General features: G+C 37.7%; 1 protein-coding gene and 1 long non-coding RNA gene across 13 annotated transcripts in view; one reads left to right on the top strand and one right to left on the bottom strand.

Moving 5' to 3' along the window:
• The window catches only part of LTBP1 (latent transforming growth factor beta binding protein 1), a 203,685-nt gene that overhangs the window by 30,042 nt on the left and 146,227 nt on the right, over nucleotides 1-27,416 (bottom strand). For all 12 annotated transcript variants that reach the window (XM_083829061.1, XM_083829066.1, XM_083829065.1 and 9 more), the window contains 6 exons: nucleotides 23,073-23,195; nucleotides 20,875-20,997; nucleotides 16,267-16,389; nucleotides 12,436-12,561; nucleotides 4,442-4,567; nucleotides 1,947-2,090 (listed from right to left, as the gene is read on the bottom strand). In XM_083829061.1, coding sequence (XP_083685187.1) covers nucleotides 1,947-2,090; nucleotides 4,442-4,567; nucleotides 12,436-12,561; nucleotides 16,267-16,389; nucleotides 20,875-20,997; nucleotides 23,073-23,195 — 765 coding nt within the window. The remainder of the gene's footprint in view (nucleotides 1-1,946; nucleotides 2,091-4,441; nucleotides 4,568-12,435; nucleotides 12,562-16,266; nucleotides 16,390-20,874; nucleotides 20,998-23,072; nucleotides 23,196-27,416) is intronic.
• LOC310896616 lies at nucleotides 4,574-22,950 on the top strand. The gene is made up of 2 exons (XR_014581674.1): nucleotides 4,574-5,632; nucleotides 13,606-22,950. It is a non-coding gene; the product is annotated as an uncharacterized lncRNA (long non-coding RNA).

Below are 27,416 nucleotides of genomic sequence, written 5' to 3'. Positions count from 1 at the left end.
GCTATTCCTATATGATTGTGCTGCAGCTGGTTAATTGGGAAGGGTTGAAGTATTCACTGTTGGGCAAACCAACATAGCTGCTGTTGCCTATCCTGCAGTGACCACATGGAACTCCTGCCCACTTACAAATGGGGAGAAAAACTGTTTTTATTTCCTCTTCAGTTGGCAGCTGCACAAGGGCCACCCATTTGTTCCCAGAATGAGACAGGAACAAGTTAAATGAGCAGATGTAGGAGAATGAAGAGCAAATTGTCAGCTCCTGAAATATCTAATAAAGAGAAACATGGGGCAGTGTCACCACTTGACTCAGTCCCTGAGATCTTCAGAAGCAGAAACCAATTTATAAGAGGAAAAAGAAAAAAAAGAAAAGAAAAAAAAAGAAAAAAACAAGCAAGGCTGTAGGATGTACAGGAAAGCAAATGCTTTTTGAACTAATGGCAGTCCTTTCCTCCTTTTACTTTGGAAGACAAGTAGTAACAGCTCTGTAGTACTGTCACTTTTCCTTATTCTAGTTTAAGAGCATATGGTGTGAAGAATATCCCACTGAGTCCTAATTCGCATGCCTTCCAGTCTCCTGTGTGAGATCTTCCTCCTTGATGGTCTAATCAGAGAAGAGACAAAGCTGAACCACATGCTCTGTTAGGCCCCAATCAATGCTGGAGGGGAAGGAAGAATGGCTTCTTCCAAACCAATTGCAGCAAAGCTATGCTGATGAGAACAAAATAGAGCTAGTACTGACAGCAGAGTACTCATCTGTTCAGAGTGCAATCACCCACACTGTAGGTTATTTCATCCCCTCCCTCTCACTAGTAACAGTTGGGTATGTCCTTTAATGCTCCCAGAACTTGACTTCTTTTTACCATGCTCAGGTGCTCTGCTAACTTTGTCTTTGGTTTTGTTTCAACCAGTAGCTGAATTCTCCCAAGAACCACCCCCTCACAGTACCAAAACAATGATGTCATTCACATCTGCAAATCTTGAGAATATAATTCAAATACTCTGGAAGAATTGCAAATGGTACTACTTCAGTTATCATCAGTTCCCGCCTAAGCTAATCTGCTTCATGATGGAAAGGTACTGCAACACTGCACGCACTACTTGCAAACAGGAATGGAGGCAGTGCCACTGGGCATTGCTTTTCTGCCTCAGCCATCTTATTTTTATTTTTCATTCCTGTAAGCCCAAATTATTCTCATAAGATTTTGCAAAAATTTCAGTTTGTCAGTCAGCTGTTAATGATATTTCACAGGCAGCACCTGGAGTGCTGCTGAGTGCTACATTCAACGATCTAAATAGTTGGGTCACAGATGTTTCAGCCTTGTAAACAAATTGAAAGACCACAAGTGAGAGGAGAAAATAGCCACAGCTACTTAAGCTCTAGAGTCTGCATCCTGGCAGAAGAGACAGCTTTTTTCTAAAGTTTTCCAGAGGCTAGATCTGTCTGCAGTGTAAGAACAAATTAAGAAAATACCAAGATTTGCATTCCAGAGAGGAAAAAAAAAAAAAAAACTGTACACATTAATTCCTTCATTTCTTGTACTCTGCTGCTCCTTATCATAGTCTTGTTCTCTCCAGACTGGATCGGTGTAAAAATCTAGAGGCAACTTTGAGAGTTCTAAATTCATTTTTAATTAATGTATTTCTGGTAGTATTTGCAACATCCAAAACACCTGAATGAAACCTCAAAAAATCTTTACAATGAATTACTCAGAAAAACAGGACAAAAGATGGAGTAAAAAAGGAAGGGGGAGCACACACAGTGACCGACAACTCAGTGTTTTTTCATTTGGTTTTCCAAACTACCGTTTCTGAGTAGTCATATTAGTACTACATAATGCTATGAGAAGACCACTACACAAGCATTTCCACCGACTTTACCTTTGCATAGGTTACATGCTCAGTAGAAATCATGACAAGCATGCAAAAAAAATCTGCTGGTATTTTACCTGGTGAGGTACGGAAACGACACTGTCCGGTCATCGGATCGTACTCCTGGTTTTCATCAGAACACAGGCAGAGGAAAGAACCATCGACGTTTTCACAGAGGGCTTCACCACATACCCCACTCAGCATTTCACATTCATTCACATCTGGGGAAAAAGGCCAAAACATAAATCGATTCAGACCCACTGCTGACAGTTTTTTCTTTTATCTGCTGTATCTGTGCCAATATTGTCTGCCAGATTACAGATGTGATCTCTGGGGAAAGATTAAAAACTCACTAATGCCTAAGTGGATTCATAAACAAGTAGTTAGGCCCTTTGAAATACAGGTACCTGAAAGCCACAGTACACTTCATAAAAATATTGGTGCTGATTAGGTGCTGCTTGTAGACTGGAACACCAGCTTTCTTTCTTTCTTCCTTTCTTCCTTTTTTTTTCCCCCCTTTTTCTTTGGGTTTCTTTTTCATTTTTAAATACTTGCTTTTCTTTGTACTGTTTTCTTGGGATTTAAGATTCAAGCTCATTTCATCTGTTTTCTTAAGAGCTACTTTAGCCAAACTTGTTCTCTTTATTATCAAACTTCCACTAAATTCAGGGAGCGAAATGAGAACACTTTGGTGTGATTCAGACTGCACTATGAAAAAAGAATCCCCTTTTTTCCCCTCAAAATTCCATTTTTCTCATGAACATTCACTGAATAGTGAACTCTCCACTCACACCTCCACTGCATGCCTCCCTTTATGCAAGTCCTCACAGGCTGCTTTGCAACCCACAAAGGTTATTCCTGAGAGCCCCTGCAGAACAGTGCAAATTTCCTATCCCACATTTAGAAGCTCCAAACTACTCATAACTGTGCCTGGCCAAGTACAAAAAGAAAAAAAAAAAAGTAGAAAAAGAAAAAAACACACAGATATTTTTTAACTTGGATTCTATATAACTGCTAATTAGTCTACCCTGAAAATGCTTTCAATTGATGGGAGAGTTGTCTGCTGTTTAAATAACGGTTATGAACTATTCTTAGGATGACTTAACTTTACTCCATTTTAGGTTGCTAAAGTTTTGAACCTTCTTTACCTTTGAAAATCTACTTAGTCTTTTTACTAATGCCAGAATATGAAAATTATAATTTGTATATCACAAATCAGAAATATCTTTAATCGAGTAGGGTTTAAAGTGTAACTTGTAAGGCAATGTTTTATCCTTTTTACCTCTTATCCAGAAATAATGAAAACCTAGTTATATGACTGAATGTTGATTTTTGTGTGTTTTTATATTTAATTGATGGTTTGCTCAGAAAATGTATTTAGGTTTTTCTTTATCTTTTTGTTAGATTTCTATCTAGAAGGAAGAAGTCATCTTTGAAGAATGCTGCCAGGCCAGGAATTATAAATACTTATCTTTCTCCTAAAACTGTTTTGCTGGATAACTGGCATCAAAATTTATAAGACCATTTTATAATTTCCCACCATATTCTTGAGATCATGTGTATAAAATAAACAAAAAACTGAGAGATTAGACTCAAAATTTAGTTTTACACCAACTTTTAGTTTTTTTTTTCTTTCTTTGCTTAATTGGTTTTCACCTGTGAAAAATCACATATGCATTGGTATGTTGTAAACTAAGTGCTAAATGGCAGGAAAAAAATAGTAATAAAACTATTTAATATATTAGAAAACAGATATAAACTCCCCTGTACAACTTCTAACTCCTTTCTGCTCAGTATTCCATGTAGGCCTGTGCTCCTGGTTAATGTGTTTCATCCTGATTCTGAGTTGAAGAAATTGCTTAATGAATACCTTTCCTTGATCTGGTACTAATTTTATATTAGAAACTTGTGCTGCCTCAGAAGGTTCTCAGGTCCAACCATCGCTATTAACAACAGATATGGAAGCCTATTACTTACAAAAGAAACATGCACTATTTACACATTTACAAAAATCTCATGTCTTTTCACAGTGCTAGGTATCTTTCTTGGAGTTTGAAGCCAATGTTAAAATGTGTTCAAATACAATGTGCACAGGGAGGTGTGCCGTCTAATTCAGACTGGCTGTACCACATGCCAGACTTTATTTCCTGTAGGAGGTAGTACAGACTTCTGGTTATTCAGTTAAGAGACTAAACAGATGTTGCATTTAAGTAGGCTAAAGCATTAAATTCAATCTGTTACAATTTATGTTTGCGAATGGTTCTGACATGCAGAAGTAGTGGGTTTTCTTGTGTTACTTTTTTTTTTTTTTTAAAGAGAGAAAATGAGTGGCTCAGCTTATTTGCTGTTGATTTCCGTTCAATCCTAATAACAGGTTTTCATTAAGTGGCTACACAGTTAAGTTTCCACCTGGCACAGAGTTCAGTGAATAAAGCACAGCTCAACTTCACTACTAAGTGGCCCAACTTGAACAAAACCAAAAATGTTCTTGTGAAGAAATGCATTTTGTTTATAAGCTGCTTTTTGCTCGCTAGAACCTTGCAGGAGTGACCAATTACATGTAGAAACTCACCTGTACAACCTTGCCCATCCTGTGCATCCTGATACCCCTGGTAACAGAGGCAGCGATAGGAGCCATCCATATTTTCACAGAACCCATGACTGCCACACAGTGTGCCGTTCACACATTCATCAACATCTGCAAAGAAGAATTTAACATCAGACAGGCAATGGCGATGTGACAATCAAAGGCAGACACTCATGAAGAGTGCAGCAAAACAACAGATGGGCTGTTTTTGCTAACAGACACAGTGATCTCTCTCTATACACTGGAAAGGAACACACAAAGGACAGACAAAAAAATAAAGAGCATGTACAATTTTGATGATTGTTTCAGTGTTAATTTCACAGGAAATATCTCATGTCAGACAATGATTTTTGTCAACTACCTTCCACCTGTTTCACCAACCTGCCCAATCATAGCATGATGTTATGTGCCACAGAATAAGACGTAATTTAAATGTGACCATCTCTCCCTCCAAATTTCCTACAGCTTCTGCCAGTGGAGCATTACATAGTCAACAACATGCATGAAACTGAACCCCCTGTGCAAGAAGAGTTTAAGAGTACAGTTAACATCCCTTGTGTAGAAGTGCTGAACATGGGCAAAATAGTTTATGCGGTGCTTAGAAGTGCTTGCACAGATCTCGTTCTGGCTCTTGAAAGAGAAGAGAATTTCATGGTGCATGTGGTAAGTGGTAAGTAGCTACAGACCAAAAATTCTGGTTTTAATCCTTTAGGTTTACACATACGAATAATGATATTCACATAGGCAAAGAAACTACAATGCTTGTATGCTTTCCATACTCATCCTTTCATTTGTAGTTCCCATTTGTGGTTTGCTGGTCTTACAAGTAAAAGTCACTGCGTAAGTCTGTTCTGTGACTCAGCTGCCCACCAGCCTATAATCACAGAATCATAACAAAGCAGAGCTGCTTTGTGGCAGAACATGGTTTATTTTTGTAAGTGTATTACAAGTGTGAGGAATATATTATCTTCACTTGAATTAAGACCTAAAACCAAGGCCTTGACCATTGTTTAAGATGTTAAGGTGTGTTTTTTCAGGAGGAAGAACATTAACTCAGAAAACTGGGAACCTGCCAGGATACTAGGATTAGTACCTTCTGCCTTCTGAAGTCCTATGCAGTTTGAAGCAGAGAAGTTATTGCTGCATTTCTTTCCTAGGAACCATTACAACTGTAAAGTAAGGTTGGTATTCACTTGTAATTTTATTCTGTGCTGTACCTCAGGGGTAATTACATTTTAAATGGTGAAGAAAGTGACCTGCTTTTGATCTACCTGGGTACTAGCTAGGTCATTAATTCTGCACGTTAGGGTAGACCTTCATGTGACAGATCTCACCAGCGAAGGCCTTAAGCGCTCGCTGAAGTAAAGGGCTGATGGGACTGAATCCTGCACTGACACAGAGAGGGCACCTTTGAACAGGTGAGCAGCACTGCTGTTTGGTGTCTTTCTGAAAGAGTAGGGCTGCAATGCAGTCCTGCCCGCTCCCTCCAACTGCTCACAGCTGTATCAAAGGTTTAGAAAAGTCAACAAAGATGCAACTCATTCTTCTTCTCCTGGCAGCACTCTATGCATACGGACATTTTCATTTTTTAACCATGTCTGAAGCTCAGTTGAAAGGGAATTGGTTCTATGTGAACCACGTGGTCACAAATCCCCATGCTATCTGCATTACCATCCACGGATTTCCTAACAGGTTGCCTGTTGTGCTTCCCTCTCACTCCTTAAGCACCCAAATTCATCCAAACATGCTTCTGCCTGCCTCAGGCTGAGACTTTTTTTTGGGGTCCTGAAAAACAGCCTTTCCTATTTGCTGTGGTTGGGGTTGAGACAGGTTTAGAACTGCATATAGACACTCAAGACCAGAAGAGGCTATCCACATAATGTAGCCTGACCACTGAAATAAGTTTTAAAAAAAAAACAAACCAAACCAACCACCTCCAGCATTTTTTTTAACCAAGTGAATTGTGGAATCGTAACATCTTTTTCATAAAGGCATCTAATATCATTTTAAGGTTGTTTAAGTGATGGAAAACTCACCTCTCACTGAACTGATTCACTGGTTAATAATGTTCAGCTAAAACACAAAATTCATGCAAAAACTGTACGTACTAAATACACTGAAATCTAGGAGACATTTATGAATATAATTATTTTTAAAAAGTACTTGTAGATGGAACTTGCAGAATATTTTATTTGGTTTGTTGGTTTTGTCAGAAGTTCCAATAATCTTTTAATCTTGATTTATTAAACAAAGAAAAATATTAAAGGAATTAATTTTATAAAGGGTTATTTTTTATTTGGCAAAGAATATAATAGCTACTGTGTTTATTCTGAAGGAACTGTATATAAAAACGTGAGTGCTTTCTGAATAATGAAGTTTATGAAATCTACCACAAACTCTCCCAAGTAGAATTAATTCAGCAGTAAGAGAAAACAATATATACCTGTATTAAAAACACTGTCAAATGTGAAAGGTTAAGTATTCCATTTGATACCCTTTCTTTTTCCAATCACCATAATTACAGAATTATAAAAAGATGGATATGGAGTTACTGGGAGAAAGATAAAACTATCACATCAGCAGCTATCATTGTTTTTTTTTTTTTTTTTCATCCTTCGCTTTTGCTACTGAGTATTAGACCTGCATGACATTGTAGATTAATTTTTAGTCTCTCACAGTCTGGAGTTTCACATATCTGGGCAAAAAATCTTAATACTGTATCTCTTATTCAGAAGGCCCAGTTAAGAAGGGAATTCAAACCGAGTAAACAGTGGTGAACTGACAGCCAGGAATTTAAGAAAACAGACAATAATACAGTGTTTGTATTTTCAGTGGCCAGCTATAGCTTAATAACAGGAGTTCCTGAGCCACAGGACACTTACACTGTTAAAAGCCTAGACAGAAGAGACAACTGGGGATTTTAGAATTACATGAATTACAGTTTTGCTTTTATTTAATAGCTAAATATTAAAGAAAACAAATAGGGGAATGGATCATGGTCTCCAAAAGTAAACTAAGGTCACTGACTAAAAAGCTGCAGAGACAAAATTTGTGATCATAGCAAGTACCCTAATTTAGTATATAATATGCAAAGAAGATGGCTTTGTTTTTAAAAAGTACACAGTCTGAATATGACTGGATCTTTCAGTGCTTGGGAAATTACAGAGAAGGTCCAAGCACCAAATATTTTTCCTTGTCTAGACAGCTCACTCAAAGGACTCCTGTTTTACAGCCGGAAAGGGCATTTGTTTCTTTAATCGTGCTGTAAAGCATGAACCTTGTAATCGGCAATTCTCATGCTATACAGACACAAAGCAAGGGGAAAAAACTAAACGTGAAACTAACATATCCTGTGTCTATACAGCAAGTAAAGCAGTTCTCTAATTATGACCTGCTTTAGAATCCATGACTTGGTGCTGCCTGGTTTAATCAAAACTCCTTTGATCTAACGTCATCAAGATCTAAAGAAAGGCAACACGTGTGCACTCAAGCTTACTTCTATTCAGCTCAACACCACGTTCTTGTTTTCTGCCAATGTGAACAAGGTGAACATACACTTAACCTCAGGCATGATATTTAAAATTTGCAAAAATTTACATTGCAAAGCGTCTGGAAGAGGAACTATTGCTAGGACAGCTCTGTACAGTGCTTAGGAGTACAGAGCTGTGCTTCTGACACATAAAAATCACTGTTATGAGAGTATCAGGGCAATGAATATTTGAATACAGATTTTGGCCATCTAGAGACAATGATTCTGGATGGTCGTTCAAACATTGCAATGATGTTGGTAAGAAATAAACTCTTGTTTTTCCCTTTGTGTTCTTATTTCTTTAGCTGCTGTGCAAATAAGAAGTAGCTGTTGTCCTAAAACATCTCTATCAGGAAATGTGAGAAAGTTGGTGAAGTTTATTCATTATCCATTGTGAAACAAGAAGGTAGATCACAGGGGCATGAGCTGGAGATGCATGCTTGAATCCATGCTTGGCAGAAGCTTGAGCTTTCTTGCCTTGGTATTTAACCAGAGATTTGGTGAAACTCAAGTTGTCTACTGCATAAAATTTATTCCATTTAACATAGAATGACACTCTGCCTCAAAAGGAGTCAGAATGTTACAATACCCTTTTCTTAAAATTGCCTTGTCTTCCCTGCAAGGGTAGAATTACAATTGTGATGTGTGGTTACAGCAAACATATACTCTCTTAAAATGTCTTTGGTGGTAGACGTAACAGTTATGCACTGTTTAAAACTCTGCTCTTTGATTCCTTGATTTTCAGACTTCTTAGGTACGCAGACACCTTAAATGATGGACGATATAGCATCTTCATGTTGAGATTTCCAATTTATTCTTTGATCACAGACTGATCTGTGGATTCTTCACACAAGCATACAAAGGCTCAGAGGGATGACAGATACTGAGTGGACAAGGAAAGGAGAAGGGGATATGAGACAGCAAATGAGGGACAAGGAAGAAGCAGAGGTTGCTGAGCACTGATGGGATGAATAAGTTCTTTTTGAGTGCCTCTTGAGGCAGGCAGTGAAGCTAGGGGCTTGCAGCAGACAGAAAAAGTGAGGGAGCGACTGAGAGACAGATGGGATTGGACACAGAGACAGAAGAGGTGCTTGGGGCAGGATATTGACTAAGCATCAGAGAATCTCTAAACTGAGTTTTTGCCAACACAGTTGACTTGCAGCCAACTGGGTAAGACCCTGCCTTTACAGGAACCCCTGAGAGCTCAACAAGGACCTAGGGAGTGCTCCGAGAGCCTCCTGTTCAGAGAGCCTGGTGCAGCCAAATTGCTGAACATGGGGCCAGGCAGCAGTGGAATGTCACTGCCACAACAAAAGTTTGTCTGCACCTTGGAAGAAGACAGTCTCTGCAGCTGTTCAGTTTTCTTTGGCCAATCGCCATAAAAGCTCCATACCAGAACTGAACCACATGGGGTTCTTAAATGTTTCATGTTGTTGTTGTTTCTGACTTTTCAAAAAAAAAAAAAACAACGATTCAAACTCATACAAAAACAGTCTGGAGATATGGAAAATCTGTTCCCCAGGCACAGAAAGGCGTCTGAATCCAGCAAAATTTCCTCAGGTTCTTTCTCTGATGGCATAAACAGTTATTCTCACTCACTTAACTAGAATTAAATTCACAGAGAAACTTCGTGTAAAGAACAGTAGCTTCTGCGGCTGGGAGCCACATCCTTTCTCAGTACCTGGAATGTCACACATTCCTTTTGTTTTTGATCCTTTTGTTTCATCTTGTCTTTTTGCATGAAGCTGACTCCTGAAACTAACACCAGTACAAATACTAACACTGAAGTCATCAGTGCTCCCTTTAAATGATTTTCTTCAACTATATAATTGTTTTTATTAAAATGACAGAATGGAGAAACTAGTCATGGTAGAAAAGGAGTGCTGCTGCTGCAGAAGACTAGAAGTACCCTTGCTTCGCCAAGCTATTAAAATACTTTTCCAAGTGCTGAATATGAAGTCTGATCTGTATTCCATACTCACCACCAATTACTTGTGAAGCACGGTCAACTGGTTTTGTACTTGTTGTTTTATTCTTCATTAAAAAAGTTCCAAAACTACTCACAATCCTAGAAACAGATCTTATGATTTCATCTTTTTCTACTTAGTAAAACCGTGGCTTTTTTTTTTTTCTAATAAAGATTAACTTTGTACTGCTTTATCATACGTGATGGTAATCCGTCCCTGGAAACTGTGCTACTTATTAACTGCCGGAGATCCAGACAGAGAGGATTCACTATTTATGGTGTATCTCCTAAAATTAGATGCCGCTAACATTTATTTTTTTTTTACAGTTGTGTTTCTGTTCAGTTTTGCCTTTTTAATTTCTGAGAGTTTTATTTCACAAGGTTAGAAAGTCTTCCTCTAAATTTGGTTTGGAATAAAGTGTTTCTACTAATAGCAGGCTACACTTTTTATTTTTTATTTTTAAAAACTATGTTCAACAGTGAGGCAAAACACCTGCTACTACTTTTCTTGCTGAGAAACTGAAGATATTTAACCATATCCTTCGTAAAGACTGAGTGAGATGTATACATGCTGCCAAGAGAGTCCATGAACATGCTTTTAGCAATTGGTTACCAAAAAACTTGGCATTGTCCTCATTACTTGGGATCATAAAATGCTGGCTTCTCCACCAATCGCTATTCAGATTCATGCTCTCTAGTCTACTTGGCCATGCTCTTCTATTACAGTAAGAAAATGTTTCTTACAATTTATACCATGATCACAATAAATAGTAAATGTTTAGAGATGAATAAGCAACAAAATATCTGTAGGATTTTTTAGTTACCAACAATAATTAAAACACAAATATTGTGTTTAATGCCATACCATATCTAAATATAGAACACACATTCTCTTACATCAGCATAACAGTAATACCCTTGCCAATAGTGTATTTCATGTCCTTAGTTATTATATTACTTATTACATATCAAGTTATACGTCAGATGAAATAATAATGCTGTTTTTCCTCTGGTAAAAGTAGGGGAAGTAAATGCTACGGAAGTTTCCACACATCTCTACTGAAGGAAGAACCTTTTCACTAGTCCTAAGTGAACTGATGAGAAGAGCTGGCCTGTGAAAACCAGTCACATGAGGATTTACTGGCTTATAATTTGGAACAGAACAGCTTGCTTACTTCTTGAACACTTGAGATCCACCACCCATAGATTTTAACACTGAGCTATCTCTGCCCAGGTCTTCTCCTCTGCATGCATCCCGCTGAACTACTACAGCATAACTTCTTCCTCTTCAATACCATTACTTTTCCCACAAGGCTTCTTGCCTTGAAAAGTCCTCTCATCCATAAGAACAGCCATTCTTCATCCAGTCAGGGGAATTTATGTTTTCTGTCAGCATCACTGACTACATAAAGCCACATATCTTCTTGGTATCATTGACCGCAAGTCTCCTGTTTTAAATTAAGTGCAGGAGAGCAACATCACTAGCAAGCGTGTGCTTTCCATTAGCAACGGGACATTTCCTCGTGCTATAACCAAATAAAAACCTTAGGAGGACCTAAATTCCAGGCTTCTTGATGCTTCTCACCAGCATTATTACTGTAGCAACTTATAAGCATTTCTTATAAGAAAAATACCTGTATGAGCATACTTGTATAAGAAGCGTAAGCTGACTTTACCACTGCAAAGATCTAATTACTAAGATTTACTCAATTTCTGACATTTCAAAATGTCTGAGGTGCTATCATTGTCAGCATTTTACAACTTCTCACTGGAGCTAAGTTGCATGGATGCTTCATCTGGTTGTCAAGGTCTTGACAAGGCAAGTTCTGCTGTCTCACATCCAGCAATAAGAACATTTAGGCAGCTCAGGCTTGCTGCTAATGCACATAAGACACTGTAAATTAAATGACGCTAAATACATATGGCAGAAGGGCTACCCATCTGAAACCTCTTAGAAGTCCAAATTCCAATCTCACTTTATTTGCATTTTATAAATATTTCTTCTTTCACCTATGCTATATGACAGAAATAATTTTTCATCTCTGAATAGACTTCCATGTTATTACAGGTGTCCACTGGTTTCACATATCTTAATATAAAGATATAATTCCCATCTTTGTCATCATTTGCCATTGTTATGTCAGTATTCCTTCTTTTTCACTAATTTCTTTTGCTTACAAAAATATAATCCAATGTTCAGATGGCAATTTTTTTTAAAAGTCAAGAGAAGTAAAACAGCTTCTAACAAACATTAACTCTATTGTGTCGCCCATTTTGTACAGTTCCTGTTATATTTCTTATGACACAAACAGCAACATATCATGCCATGCATTTAAGAGGAAAAAAAAGAGATCTTTAGGTGGCAGATTGATAAGTTAATATTATTTTTGCAGTATTACACCCAAACTGACTGCTTTTCTTACCCAACTAGTAACAGCAAAGCAATGGGAATGCAGGGGAAAGCATTACTATGACTTGTCTCACCTTCGCATGTTCGGCCATCTGCAGACACAGAAAAGCCCTGCTCACATATGCACTGGTAGGACCCATCTGTGTTCAGACACTCGCCGTGAGGTGAACAGAGGTCAGATCTCTCACATTCATTGATATCTGCAAACAGAGACATTAATAGCTTTGCAAATAATCATTCCCTTAATATTAAGCCTAAGTTCAATTAGTTTTCAAAGAAACTTTTGTATCTACTAGCTAGGCAAATCAGGCTCTTTTTCAGGAGTAACCAAATCTTGTGGGATCTTTTTTAAACTCTGTATAAACATCAGTATGTTCTGATTTATCATACTCCCTCTATATCACTCTCTGCAACGAGGATGAGCAGATGAGAGTGATTTGTGAGATGTCAGGATAAGCTCTACACAAGCCAACATTTCTTCTGCATTAGGGGAATTCTCAGATGGCTCCATCTCACTGCTTCTTGATTGCTGTATGCTTGTCAACTTTGTCCATCTGGCTCCATGTGTTTGTGTTACCAGCAGGTCTGGAGTTGCATCTTTTCCAGCAAGTTGATTTTATACAACTTAAAGCCAAATACTCATTTTTCTTTTTTTTCTTATGGGGAGTGGTCCCAAAAGTTTGGTATATAAGTGTTAGTAATCATTGTTCTTTTTCTGGAATTTAGAAAGCATTTTTCAAATACTGACTTTCAAACTTACTTTTGTATCTGAAAACCAAGCATTTCTTTCTGATTGATGTTTTCTTACCAACCAAACCTGCCATCAGAACTCAAAGATTACATGCATTCATTCTTTAATTTTTTTTTCAAGAGGTACATTTACAAGAATTGTAAAAAATAAAATAAAATAAAATAAAATTTAATTTGTGGTATTTTGCTTTACTGAAACCATTAAGAAGTTTTCAGTATCACACTGAGATCAAACACAAAATTAGAAAAAAAAATTTACTCAAGATGTTTTCATCCATCATAACAGATAGCAGAATTTCTTACTCTTAACTGTGTCTTTTATTGCTTAGATTCCAGCCATCCTTAGAGCCATACAAAATGCATAAAAGTAGACAATAATTTTGATAGACTAGACAAACTATGATTTTGGCACTATTATTTCAAGTTCCATAACACCATTATAGAATTTTCTTTAAATGCAGACTGATTGTATCTTGTGTATATAAACCTTCTAGGCCAGTGTCCTGAAGACATTGCACATGTGGAAAGAACAAAGGCAGCCTGGGGAAGGTAATATCTGTATAAGGTGCTAAGGGAAAAGTCAGCGTGCTGCATTTCACACAACACCTACATATAGGAAGTCTTCTATGAAATCAAGGCAAATGTAGACCAATGGCATACTCTGGAAAGCTCTTTGAAGGTGTCCAAGACAGGTAAGTTGGGAGATCAGCAAAGACAAGTGCAGTACAGTACCTTCTCAGCATGCACACTGTTCTCAAAACTAAGCCAGTTTTTTAAAACTGCCAGAAAAATACTGGAAACCGTAACAGCTGATTACACAAGGGTAGAATGACATTTAAAAGACAAGAAAACAAAATTAATAATGTCAGGGAAATAGAGTTTAATTTGTCTGAAAGAGAACACTACATTCTTTATGATATTTTGGACTCTTTTCAGCTTTGCTCCTAACCAAAATACATGTTCTTAATTTCTAGCCTAAATTTTAGTCCAGATTCAACTTTGCAGATACTGCGTTGTGACAGATTTGCCAGTTTAATTCAAGAGTTCTCTACTTTCAATTATCATTTCTTTTGATGGTAACAATGCTATGATTAAATTTCCCCTATATTTTTTTTTGTTACCAAAATACACAGCTTAAAATTATTCAATCCTTTCTCTTCCAGGCCATCATTTTTTTTGTGTGTTCATCTCTGAACTCTTTTCAACTGATCAGCATCCATTTCGAATTTTGGGCACCCAAATGTCCAAGTACAACCATGTGCCAAGAGCAGCTGCATAAGTGCAAAATAGAGGTAAAAAAACCCTTGCATACTCCTGATGCATATTATGCTTTTTCTATCTTCCAGACAGTGCATTAGTCCTACTGGCCACAGGGTTGCACTGGAAGCTCATATTTAGCTACCTATCTCTGACCCCTAAATCCTTTTCAATCACTGTGTCCCAGAAGGAAACCCACTATCCTACACGTATGATTGAGATTCCTTCTTCAGTATGTAACTGGCTATATTAAAATACATATTGTTTGCTCATACCCAGTTTACAATGTGTTCAAGATCACTCTGCACTAGTGGCCTATTATCTTCATCTTCTACCACACCCCTAATCTCTCCACACAAATTCTGTCAAAGATGTTTGTGGTTTTTTTTCTTGCTGTTACAGAATTCTGATATAAGAATTAACTTTCAGTCATTTAAAGATGTCTCTGTTCCACTGCTGTGTAAAGTATTTTGAAGGTACTACTGAGACAAAAAAGTCATCATTTACAATATAAATATGGCTAGTTTTGTCCAGTCCAAAATACAGGACAAGAAAAATATATTCAAGATTTCAATCTCTGACTAATGAAAATTCTACTATTAGATCCTGTAACAGCTCAACAACAGGTAACTTACACAGTTATAACCCTCTAAACATACTTAATTCTCTTAGTCATAGACCTCCCTTTATGTTCTTTAACTGTGTCTGGTTCTTTGCTATTCTAACTTGTCTGTATTCATTGTATCAACTCCCCCTTTCTTCCATTTGTTCTGATACTCATTTGGCTACCTCAAGCAGTTTCACTCCCCTTCTACAACAAATTCTTATTTTTCAACATTGGTGGTCTTTTCTCTCAAGTGTGGCACTCTTACCTGAAATGATTTCCAATATTCATTCACATTTTTCTGTTTACAATACTGTCTACCCCTTAGTTGGCTCCTAAGTGCTTTCAGTTTTGTGATATTCATTCATGTAGCCTATATACTTCTCCTTAACATAGTGGAGTGAAGAGAATTAGATGGTAGGAAAGCTGGCACTGATTTATAGCTTGTGGTCAATTCCCCTTTATCTGCTAAAGTAAGGTCTAATACAGTACTTCTCTATGTTGAATGCAACGTTTTCAGCATTAGAGAGCAGTCATATGTAATACTAGAAGTTTTGCAAGGAATTTACTGTCGGTTGCACAAGATCTTCAACAAAGATCAGTTGATCAGTTGGAATGTAGTCTCAGCTCAAGTCTAAACTGTGCACGAGAGGCGCTAAAGCAAAGTCCGAACTCCTGGTCCTCCAATCATTTAGAGCATGAAGATGGTACCACTTTCCAGCTCTGAGACCATTTCTTGTCTCATAAAAATGGATGGTAAAAGGGAGTGCTGAGGCATGCCTGGGTGTTGTGCCAACACAGAGATAGCATTCTTCAGACCCAAGAGTTGGGAAGTACTTTTTCTGGATTTGGCAGTGTTGACTTAGCCTCAGGTAACACACTCTCTTCCTCCCCATTCTCCACAAAGTACTGCAAAATGTTTTAGAGATGACAGGTTTACCTAACATGAATTGAGAATAGCTATACTGCTTTGTTACAACATCAGTTCACAAATATACAAGGTACTGTCAAAATAAATGCTACTAGGATTTGGGAAAATGCAGTACTGAATCTCTGTGAGTGCTAATATAGATTCTCTTTCGAGTTATGTAGGCTGAAATTTAAGCCTCTTGAACTCATTTCTCAACTTATATTTAGAGACAATGATATTAAGTCAGAAGAGTAAGAAAGTACTATCAATCATAAATAAAATAAGTTTATCCTCATTATCATGATCTGTGACCTTCACGAGTTATGATTATAAACTTACATACTTATAAAAATGATCCAGGTAGTTTTAATAGCTATTTCATACCTTGACATCCCCTATTCGCTATCTGCTGGAAACCATCTGGACAAGTGCATTTGTAAGACCCATCAGTATTTATGCAGTTTCCTCGAAGACAAACATCACTGTCTTGAAGGCATTCATCAATATCTGAAATAAAAATGTAACTGAATAATCAAATGATGTAAAACTGATGAATTTTTAAGTGATACTTCAATACTAATGTAGCAACTTGAAGCTACTGTATCCTTTAATAACTATGTGAGGATGTCCATTTCTTTCACCGTATTATCAAACTTCTTGTATTTCTAGAAAGCTTTAAAATTTGAGTCTGTGGATCATTTCTTCTTAGCAAGCATATTGAATATGTGTCATTTTAATTTTTAATGAAAAATATCATAACAGACCTTTGTATCAATCTCTACCTTACTATAATGGTGACTGTGGCATTAGAGTAGTACAATTATCAAGAAAAGCCAACCAGCTGTGTTTGCCTTCCAAGACAGACACAAAAAATGCCTAGTGATACAAACTTGTATTTTGAAAGATATACCTTCAGACATGTTAGACCGCTGCACAAAGATCCCTGAGCCTGAACTGACCTGAGTCAGATGTTGTCCAGAGCATGGGCAAGACCAGGCATAGCTGGTGTGCCACACCAGACAAGAAATGCCTATGGAGACTACTCACAAGAGAGCCACGTGGACGGGCTTGTAGCACATAGACCACACTGTGTGTACAGCTGTGCTAATGGTTGTTTTCTCAGAGGCAGTTTATGTGATGCAATACAGCTATTTTGCAGGCTTAGCAGCTTCGTTACAAAGCTGAATAGTTGCTTTTGCGTAGTGCTGCACTTAAGCCATAAATCCAGATGAAGAGGCAGGGCATGCAGGGTCCAGCTCCCAGCTGCCTATCCACCACATTCCCAGTGCCAAGTCCTCAGTCTATAGACTGCCCTAGAGTCTTCACGTCGATGGGGTAAACATACTGACACATAGCTGGGAAAGGTTCAAGACAGAAACTAGGTAACAAAACAACCAAATATTTCAAGAACAAGATATTGGCATTGTCTTTACCAAAAGTCTTTTCTTTCCATTACCATTCGAAGGCAATGGCAGCCCAACAGAGGAAACAGAGCACAGGTACAGGATTAACTCAGCAAGTGCCTACATTCCAGTGATATTACACAGTTTTGTTTCACTACAACTAAAGATCACAAAGTACTTCATGACTGGGTCTCTGGTTTTTAAAGCAAACAGAAAATAAAAGAAAAATCTCAGAAGTAACTTGCCCCTTTCTCCTCGGTGATCTACCTTGTAATTAATCAAGTCTATTGCTTTGATGGGACAGAGTTTCTCCTGAAAAAGTTGACAAAGAGTTTTTCCACTGCCTTGGAATATTCTGACTTCTTAACCACAGATTTGATATAACTAGAATTGTAACCTTTTCATGCATTTCAGGAATAATAACAATTGTAATTAAAAAAGAGGACATGACCTCATTTCTACATTTATCTCTGGAAGGCCTACACTGTACATCAAAGTGCAACTATCTTTGGGATTTAATCTATTTGATTAAAATAAGAAATAGTGATTGCTTTCTTACATATATGAATGTTATTGCAGATAAAACTGCACTTAATGCTGACAAAGTTGTGACCTTTTGATAACCACATGTTTTATAATCATTTTCAACTGAGAAATAAATTGTGGTTTATTTGAAAAACAGCAATTAATTTTGACTGGGAGCATGAGAAAAAATTAATGACTCCCCTGCGCCGAGTTAATGCCAAGCCTCACAACAAGAAGGCGTTTTCTGCCAAATTCAGTCAAAATTCATTATTTTCCATATAGGACAAAAACCTCCCTTTCTCTGATGGAAATCTTCACAGCTCCTATGGTTACTGCACAAGAATCTCGAGGCAAAGCAGAGACAGTAATTCATTCTTGAAGTGTTCAGTACTTTTTAATCACCCTTCACAGGTGTACATCTAGAGCATTTGGGCTAGCAAAATCTCTGAAAGCTGCTAGGAGAGCACTGGAGCCTTGTATGCTTTAGACAAGACTCTTTTCCAGCAGCCCAAGTTCTTTGAGATGTCCAGTCTATATGTAAGTTCAGCTAATGCATATACATATTTCTGAAGGTGAAGAAAATCAGAAGAGGTGAACTTACAGCAGATAAAGTAGTTGCATAAAGCATTCTTACAGAGAGCAGAACTAGCACGGTGTGTTCACACTTGGTTTCCAAGGTGCAGAAAGCAGTCCATAATGTCATGCACTTCAGAAAATATTGAAGGGATATAGCGCAAATACTGAAGAATTTCTTCTACTTCAAGAGATGGACAGATTTTGTGGAGAACTTTTAATACTTATGAAAATCTTAAGTGAACAAATTGTCTCTGCAGAAATTAACCACTCTGTCACTGGATGGAGCAGCTGTAGACTTGGTTACAGACTCTTGTGAATGAGACAAAGGCCGTGTGGTAAGGGAACAGCTTTACCTGTTTTCCCTGTATGATCCAATTCCTCCTCTTTTGCCTTGAGAGCTTCTGAAATTGTTTTTTCTTGAAAATTGCCCTTGAATGGGAACAAGGAAGAGATGAAGATAAAGTAAAACATGGACCTCTCCTGACAGCCCACATCACAGTGATGGAAAGCAGCAACAGTTACTGTGACTTCCTGGGCTGTATGAAATGCGCCAAAGCAGACTGAAGATAAGTTCTGGAAACTAGAATGGATTTAAATTAATTTCTATATTTCATTTGCTCTTCCTCACTACAAGATTGTTTAACTAACAATTTTCCAAGCCTACACTCTTTTGACAGCATTTACTAGTTCAAAATCTTTCTCTGCAGACTTAGTGGTTTGTAAGGCCTCTTGATGAAGCAATCTAAATGCTTGAAATGGTTATGCATCCCTCTCTCCCTGAGAGAGGATGACAGGCTGACAGGCTAAAAAGTCATAAATTAAACTGAAGCAAAAAAAAATTACCATCACACATTAGGGAAAAAGAAAGTCTAATGTAAGAACAGCAAAGTACTAGCGCAGACTGCTTGAAGAGATATTTGGAATCTCATCTGTTGAAGTCTGTTAAGAAGAGGTGAGATGAGTATCTGTCAGGAATGACACCACACAGTCTGTTCTGTCTTTAGGAGGCAGGCTTGACCTTGATTGGACCAAGAATCTTTAATTCTTGACAGCGTATCTCCGCATCTGTCACAACTCGTGAGCATGTGAAGCCAAGTGAAAACAAAATTCTTTGACACAAGTTTCTAGTGCCTTGCATCATCAGCCCACATTTCCTGAAGCTGATGCAAGTGATACTGGTATTCACCATGAATGCTGAGATGATCTTAAGTTCTTCTGTGACTATATTCTCCAAACAGATCAGTACCAAAGAGATTATAAGATATCCTTATTGCCTCGTTGGTGAGAACTTCAAGATATGTTGTCATTCATTAAATGTGGACAATCCCATACCATCAGCACTGATAAAGTCTGGTCTGATATCACAGATTTGTCTTGAGAAGACAGCACTGTGTCACAGCTTGGGGGAACTGCTCTTTTGCCTGGATCAACTGAAGAGGAGGATTCCTGACGTATTGCTCTGGGTGAGAGGGTGGTAACAGCCTCCTAGAGTGCTGTGTGCATGATAACCTAACAGCAGAACACACAGCAGGGAGAACAACAGTAAGGAGCTCTGCCTTTTCCATGGTATTAGCAGCTACAGGAAGCACACCAGAGACCAGAAAGTTTATTTATGCTAATACCACACCTACAGTAACAGCCTGAGAGTTTTTTCCTGTAGGGTAGGAGATAAGGAAACAACTGAGGTAGAATTGTTTCTGGAGCTCACTTATGAGAAACCTCACATGCTCAGGATGACTGTGAGTAGTGCAGCAAAAGGCTATATGACCTGATATGATACAACAATGGAGAAGAGGGAGCAGGTTTGAAATAATTCATTAGAAAAAAGTATCTGCTTGCCAATTACTGGACATTAAGCTGTTCTACTTGAGAGATAATAGAACGTGGCTGTTTTGTATAACATAGCATTTCTGCCTACATTTGCTATAGTTCTTTCACCTCTTTTGTTTTTAAAAGCTCAGTACACAGATTGCTTTCTGAGACAGTGAAAGCTGTGAGCTCCACCAGATCCCCTTAAAGCTCATCTTATACTGCGTATTTTCTCTTGCCAGTGCACATGTGGGATTCAAGCTTCCCCAAACCAGCTGAAGAAGTTTTCTCTTAGCAGGATCCCATGTGAACAGAGTATGCTGGCAGAAGCTTTTGTAATACAGAACCAACATAGAGCTCTGCAACAGAATTTGAGCAATAAGATTTGGAAAAGCTTAAGTATTTTGGGTAACAATGTCAACTGTTCTTTCAGTCTTACTGTTAGAAATACACGTGCTGATTTCTTGTATGTGAAAAGATGACAGGCACTATTTCTAAGAAACAATAAATATGTGGCTGTGCAGGAGGGGACTGTTGAATGGTTGACAGCAAAGTACTGCAAAAGAAAGAGGAGCAATATTTCTTTCTACCCCACTTGCAAAAGAGTTCATGCCTACGGCTGAAATACACAAGCTCTTACTGAAAAAAATGAATCAGTAGCTTAAGTCCACAAGCTTACCTTCACATTGATCTCCAGTAGAAGATAATGTGTAACCTTGGCTACAAACACATCTAAAAGACCCTTCTGTGTTCCTGCAGTGTCCATTCACACAAAGTGATCTGTGCTGGCATTCATCTATATCTGTAGCAGAAAAGACGGTGATGATACAACACATCTGAAAATACAGATTACTGAGCAAATAGTGCAAAAACCATCTTTGAACAAAACAGCAAAGGAGTGTGTCAATATGAAGTACTGTTTCTCTTGGTCTTATATTTATTAACAAACACAGTCAACATAATGCATAAAAATATATGAAATTGCAGATTGGATGTTTTCCTCAAGGTGACTGCATTCACAGTTCTCTCCCATAGTGTCAATATCCGTCAATACACAAACAGGTACCCACAGACAGACACACTGCTTGTGAATTCTTTTTGTTTCTCTTGTATCTGGCAAATGTAACAAGCCAGCTGCTCCAGTGAGTCAGCAAAACCCACAAAATACTTTCCAGAGGGATCACCACCTTTTAACAGGGTATGGTTTTCAGATACACACTGACAGGCTGTTCTCCTATTCAGCTGTACATTGAGGCTCCTTTAAATACTTGCCTTGTAACAGTATTAATCCTCTAAGTATGGGGAAATGTCTCTGCTTCCACAACTACTGCTAATCCCTCAGTGCTTCAGTTCTCATAAACTGGGGTCAGCCTGGGTTACCAGATGGACTTGAACACTGAACTTAAATTTTCATATGAATATGTCAAAATAGCGGAGGGGAGCAGCACTTTGAATTCAGAACGCAGCACATCCTCTATGAGCTAGGAAACCTGTTTTCACTCTCTTACTTATAAAAAGTTTGTGAAGAAACGGTAATTAAATCTATATGGCAGGTTGTTAGTCACTTCTAGGATTTAGGCACGGCCGCATGTTGTTCTGAAAATATACTGCAATTCAAACAGGAGAAAGTTACTCAGTGAGTTTTTTCTGGTCTGTGTTATGGCTATGTAGTCTGACCTCTTGAATAATGGTCCCTTGTGACCAGAGAAGTTTTGAATTTAAGGATCACCGAATTCTGTGGGGCTGAATGAAGTATCTGGGCACGTGTACTGATCCTGACTTTAGAAGGGTGCACTTTAAGAAGAACTGTCTGCACATGCCAGCACAGCTTGGCAAAGGCTCTTTTCCATGAAAGGCTCAGAGGAAGCAGTCAAACTTTGTCTACATACTTTCCCCAAGACTGGTCTGCTCTGTGTCCTGGACAGCACATTTAACTCACTCAAGCCACTTAACGTACAGTGATGTTTTGTTTCAAATTTCCTGACAAAGTTAAATGAATGATTATTTAGTTTTATTGTATTATTTTAGCTCTCAGAAGGCTGAATGTGTTTAGTGCTATATGCAGACACTTATGGGAAGGGAAAATAAAGAAAAAAAACAGCTGACAAGAAACTCAGGTTTCTGTGTGCTTCCGCAGCTTGGAGACATTATCCCAGATTTTCACTTCTGGTGGACAGGTTGCAAGGAGTCCCTAATGCCTGCTGTTCAAGGAGGAGAGGGATACTCATATTTTATATATGCACTCTGTGCTCTCTCTCAGACTGCTGTGCTCTGGCTTCATAGCCAATTTTGTTCCACTGGAGCAGTATCGATGGGAATTTTAGATGTGGAAGAAATGCAGGACCTGACACTCTGGAGATACAGGTACTTGTTTGTAGAAATATGATACCACACTCACTGAGTATGTTGCTTGAAAAGCAGCGATACCAAAGCAAGCATCAGCTCAGCATTTAACTGACACTACTGAGTTCCACGAGAACGTAGCCTGGGTTTTGTGATTCCACTCCCTCACATGAAAGTAAAAAAGATGAAAAGAAAAGCAAATGCTACACTAAAAGGTTAAGACAGCAAAAGCCACTGTCTCCAAACCTCGAAAATGACAGAAATGTCAAGCATTTTGCAGAAATTCCAATCAAGTAACATAAATATTACTAAACATTGTTGATTGGCTTTATAACCCCAGATGTTTTATAACAAATCACAAAATGTATATGCGACTATGTAAGCCATAAAATAAAAAAACACATTCTTCTTACATTTTTGGTAATTTAGCCTCAGTGTTGTACTTTTGTTGTCTCCATGAGGAAGAATACTATTAGATGAGAAATGTTATCTAGAAGTGTAACCTTATAGAATTTTAATCATATTCTTTCCTACCTTCACACTGATCCTCTGATGCAGAGAGTTTGAAACCTTGGCCACAGATACATCTGAAAGACCCCTCAGTATTTTCACAACGTCCATTTGTACAGAGATTGCCATACTGACATTCATTTATATCTGTGAATACAAACAAAGCATAAATGTATAATTAACTTGGTTACAAATATCTCTCAGGTGGGTGTGGGAATTGATTCAAGTTCTGTCATAAGCATAATCACAACCAGTTTTCCTGTCTTTTTGACCTTGTCAATTCTATAGCAATTCTGATTAAAAAAAAAAAAAAGGATTTGAATTTGAGCTGGCCTGTGCTCAAAGTATACTCACAATCCACATGACTAAAACAATGCTTTAATCCTAGTACTGTAGTTCAGGTTAACAAATCTCGTTTGTTTTGTTTTTTTAATAGGGTTTGTACTATGACCTGTGTGTCTACATCATCCTTACCTAAATAAGATCATTTTTGCCCGTAATTTTCCCACTGTGGCTTAAGCCTGACCACTGTGGCTTTAGAGTAGAAAAGAGGTCAGCATGTGCTGGCACACTCATTCTTGCATTGCACAGATTTACTCTTAGGAAGTATACATAACTATGATAAAAGCACAAGCAGCTGCCAATACCTTGTAACCATCATCACTAATCCTGCTATTGCAAGAAACAGTCCAGATAACCCCAGTTGCAAACACAGCTCAAGCTGGCAGGGCTGTGTTGGAAACCGTTCTCACTGAAATCACTTTTGAAACATTTGCTCTTGTCACAGCTCCCACCTGCTGCCTCTGCTCGTTTACCTGGAGTGAGGGAACAGGGAGGTTCTCCTCGGAGCAAGTTCTGAACTCAACCACACTTTCTGCTGTTGAGTTTTTGCTGTTTTTTAAAGCTAGGTCAATTAACGTACAGGAGTTAAGAGTTCTCCAGTGCATAGATAAAGACTATATACAAAACACGTGCATGTTACACATTACTAGATAATGTTTTTCAAATGCACTTAAGGGAGGTAGGTTCTAAAAGACATAGCTAACACATGAGGAATTTCAAGAGGATTTCTGCACTTCATGCAGATCCCTTGTAAGGCTAGCCTATACAGGCAACAAAGAACTCTAATCAACTAAGACTTTTTAATTAAAGTTTTAGAAGCAAAACCTCTCAATCCAGTTGCAAGCCAACCTTTATTTACAGGAAGACTCAAAAAGAACTTTTTTTTCCCTTTTAACTATTGCACAGACACATTTTCATCTTTCTCTGAAAGGAGAATATTAACTAGATGGACCACTCTGTTCAGTCAACGTGAAAATTGCTGTGTTACTACTTAATCATTTTCAGGTATTTCTTCTGAATGCAATTTGTAGAAAAGAACAAACAAACACTAAAACAAACAGATAAATAACAACTTTCTTATAAACCCAGCCAGAATTAATTCAGAATTCTACACTAATCAGTATTGTCTTTTTTCTAGCGGTGGTTTTCATTTAAACAAAATAAAAGTTAAACTTCCAAATTTAATTTATTTTGAGGGTGTAGTTAGCAGCAAACAGGTGCCCCTCTTTCTATGGAAAAAAATGTATTTTTCAGCTCTAGTGAAACAGAAAAAAATAAACCTTATTTGCTTTTATGTCAGAAATCATATTACTCTCAATTATACTGTCTTTTGCCACCATAAAGCACACAAAATCTGTCAACATAAAGTAAAACTACTGATTATTTGAGGCACTTGAGCTATTTAGGCAGCTGTAGAACAGGGAGAGATGGAAAAAGATTAAAAATCTTTAATTCATCTCATAACTCTTATTAGCTATTCTGAATATCTGCAGCGAGTATTTTCCTTTATTTATTTACCTTTATTTTATTATTTTCCTTTATTTATTTACATTTATTTACCACTCATAGCTCTTCACATGGTACTGTACAATCCAACTTTTGACAAAGCCCATCCATGCTCAGACACAAATGAAACCACCATTATTATCCATATTTCAAATGATCTGTCTCTGTCAATAAAGCCCCTTTATTAGAGGCTGGCTAAGAATACGAAGTGGCCTCCACCCTGATGACAGCACAGATCTGCAGGTCTTCTGCTATGGCAGTTCAGTAGGCAATACTACTTCCATCCCTCTGCAAGACTACTTTCTAAGATTCCTTCCTACCATTTCAAAATGACCTCATTGAACAAAATGGAGAACACAGAGAACCTAACTCAGCAGTTAGGCAAAAAAACTTCCAAATGAATAACAAACCTGCTTCTTACAGATTGCTTGTCATCTGCTTTTCTCCAAGCTACTTGAAAACAAAGCTGGCAATATAATTTCTGTTTTTTAGGTGGGACTAAAAGATCAAGAGACTTCCCCGTAAAACCAGCAAAAAAGCCAGGAACAGAATCTAGATCTTCGAAGGTGAAGTCCAGAGCTGTACCTGATTCTATCAAAGTTCCTTGCAGCAGGGCTAGGAGTATATGGATCAGCTCTGCTGACCTCTGTATTAGTTTTGAAACCTCTTGACCACATTCCTAACACTTTGCAAGCAGAATATTCTTAGTTAACTGTGTAGCTGCAAAATTCACCACAGTAATAACAATGAGGATGAAGTGGTCTAGAAATTTTTGTAAGCCTTTTTATTATTTTTCCATTTATTCCTTAATACACAGAAGTGTGCTCTAAATTCAGATACTATTTATTTTCATTATATGTCATGATACATTACTGTATTAGAATGTATGTATTTGGAGAGAGAATAATTAAAAAAATAGGGATTGCATGTAAACTTAAAAATAAGTATTTCAAATAGCCCCTGCACAATACGAACACTTGGACAGTAGCAGCAATTGCAAGACAGTAAGGAGGCAGGGTGTGCTGGTGTCATTTTAATTTCTTCCGCTATGCATCTCACATTGGATACTCCTAATTAAACTGCAGTTAAATATATTCTATATAAGTCTGAAGTGATAGACTTGCCATCATTAAATGACAGGAGATATGTTCCTGGATTTAAATCCTGTAAGGCTAAAATATAAACACCACTAAAGACCTGTAGAATTGTTATGCTACACTTTCTAGGGCATCAAGTGCCAGCAGAGGAATGAGCTGAGGTAAAAAAAAAAATAAATAAAATACTGAAAACAGCCCTGGGGAAAAACAGCAGAGCTTCAACTGACCTAAACTAACAGCAGAAACAACTGAATTTACGGAACAATGGACTTAAATACCCATCATAGATAACTTGGCATATATTTTCCTCTGCACTGTATTTAAATGATACCATATTGAAAGGCTGTAAGACAAACTCTGTCTGCATTACATTTTCTAAAATGCATATGGCTCATCTCCAACATGATGTAAGTCTAGGATAAACAGAAAATGAAGACTGATCACATCACTAATGATGTGAGTGAGACGTCTAGGCTTAGAACATTCCACAAAACAAAGGGAAACTATATGCAGTGATAAAAGGAAAAGAAGCATCTGCATCTTGGAACAAATACTTATCCCTTACGTGAATTAGATTTGTTTGTAAATCTGAGCAAAGCAATGATTTCTTGCCTCTCAATTCTACTCCTACTAAGTTGGTTAACAAGAATGGAACAAGCGAAAGGTATACCATGGAATTTTCAACAAGGCTGTTTTCACAAACAGGCATAGATATCAAACTCAGTATCAGAAAAGAACACAAAATGAAGGTAAGTTTACATTAAAAAAAAAAAAAGAAAAAATTAAATAAAAGGAAATCTTTGAACAGAATGAACGTGCCACATTCCTTGCAAGGACTGCAGGAATCCAGGCAGGTGGGAAGAAGCAAAACAAAGATGTGTATCAACAAATGTGTGCTAAGAGAAAAACATCAATCTCTTTTAAACATTTTATAGCTTGATATAACTCAATTAATACCTATCAAATTACCTGAGAAATACTTTCCTGCACAATAACTCAAATGATAAGACCAAATAATGCAGCTAAGGCATGATGATAAATTGTTAGAGGGATGTTCAGACAGAAATGCTGTGCTACAATATGCCTTCATTGGCCAACAGAGTGACTGAAAAGATAAAATCTGTACAACAAAAACAGTGGCGGGTTCTGACAGCCACACCATACATATTTCAGGTGCTTCACTGCAACCTAGCTCTAGTCTTGCTGCAAAGATCAAAAGCCCATTTGTGGTTGGAGCACAGTAGACGCACACCTCCCAGTGTTAATTTAATGCTCTTAGACTGCTTCATGAGCTGAAACAAATCACAGCAATGGGGAGCAATTAGGAAATAAACTGTTGAAATACACTGCCAATCTGAACAACAATAATAATGAAAAGACTACCTATGTAGGGTATTATCATTCTATGTTTAAGTAACATGGT

Source organism: Anser anser (genome assembly GCF_964211835.1).
Source record: "Anser anser genome assembly, chromosome: 3".
Taxonomy (NCBI): domain Eukaryota; kingdom Metazoa; phylum Chordata; class Aves; order Anseriformes; family Anatidae; genus Anser; species Anser anser.
This window is presented reverse-complemented; position numbering and strand designations above follow the sequence as displayed.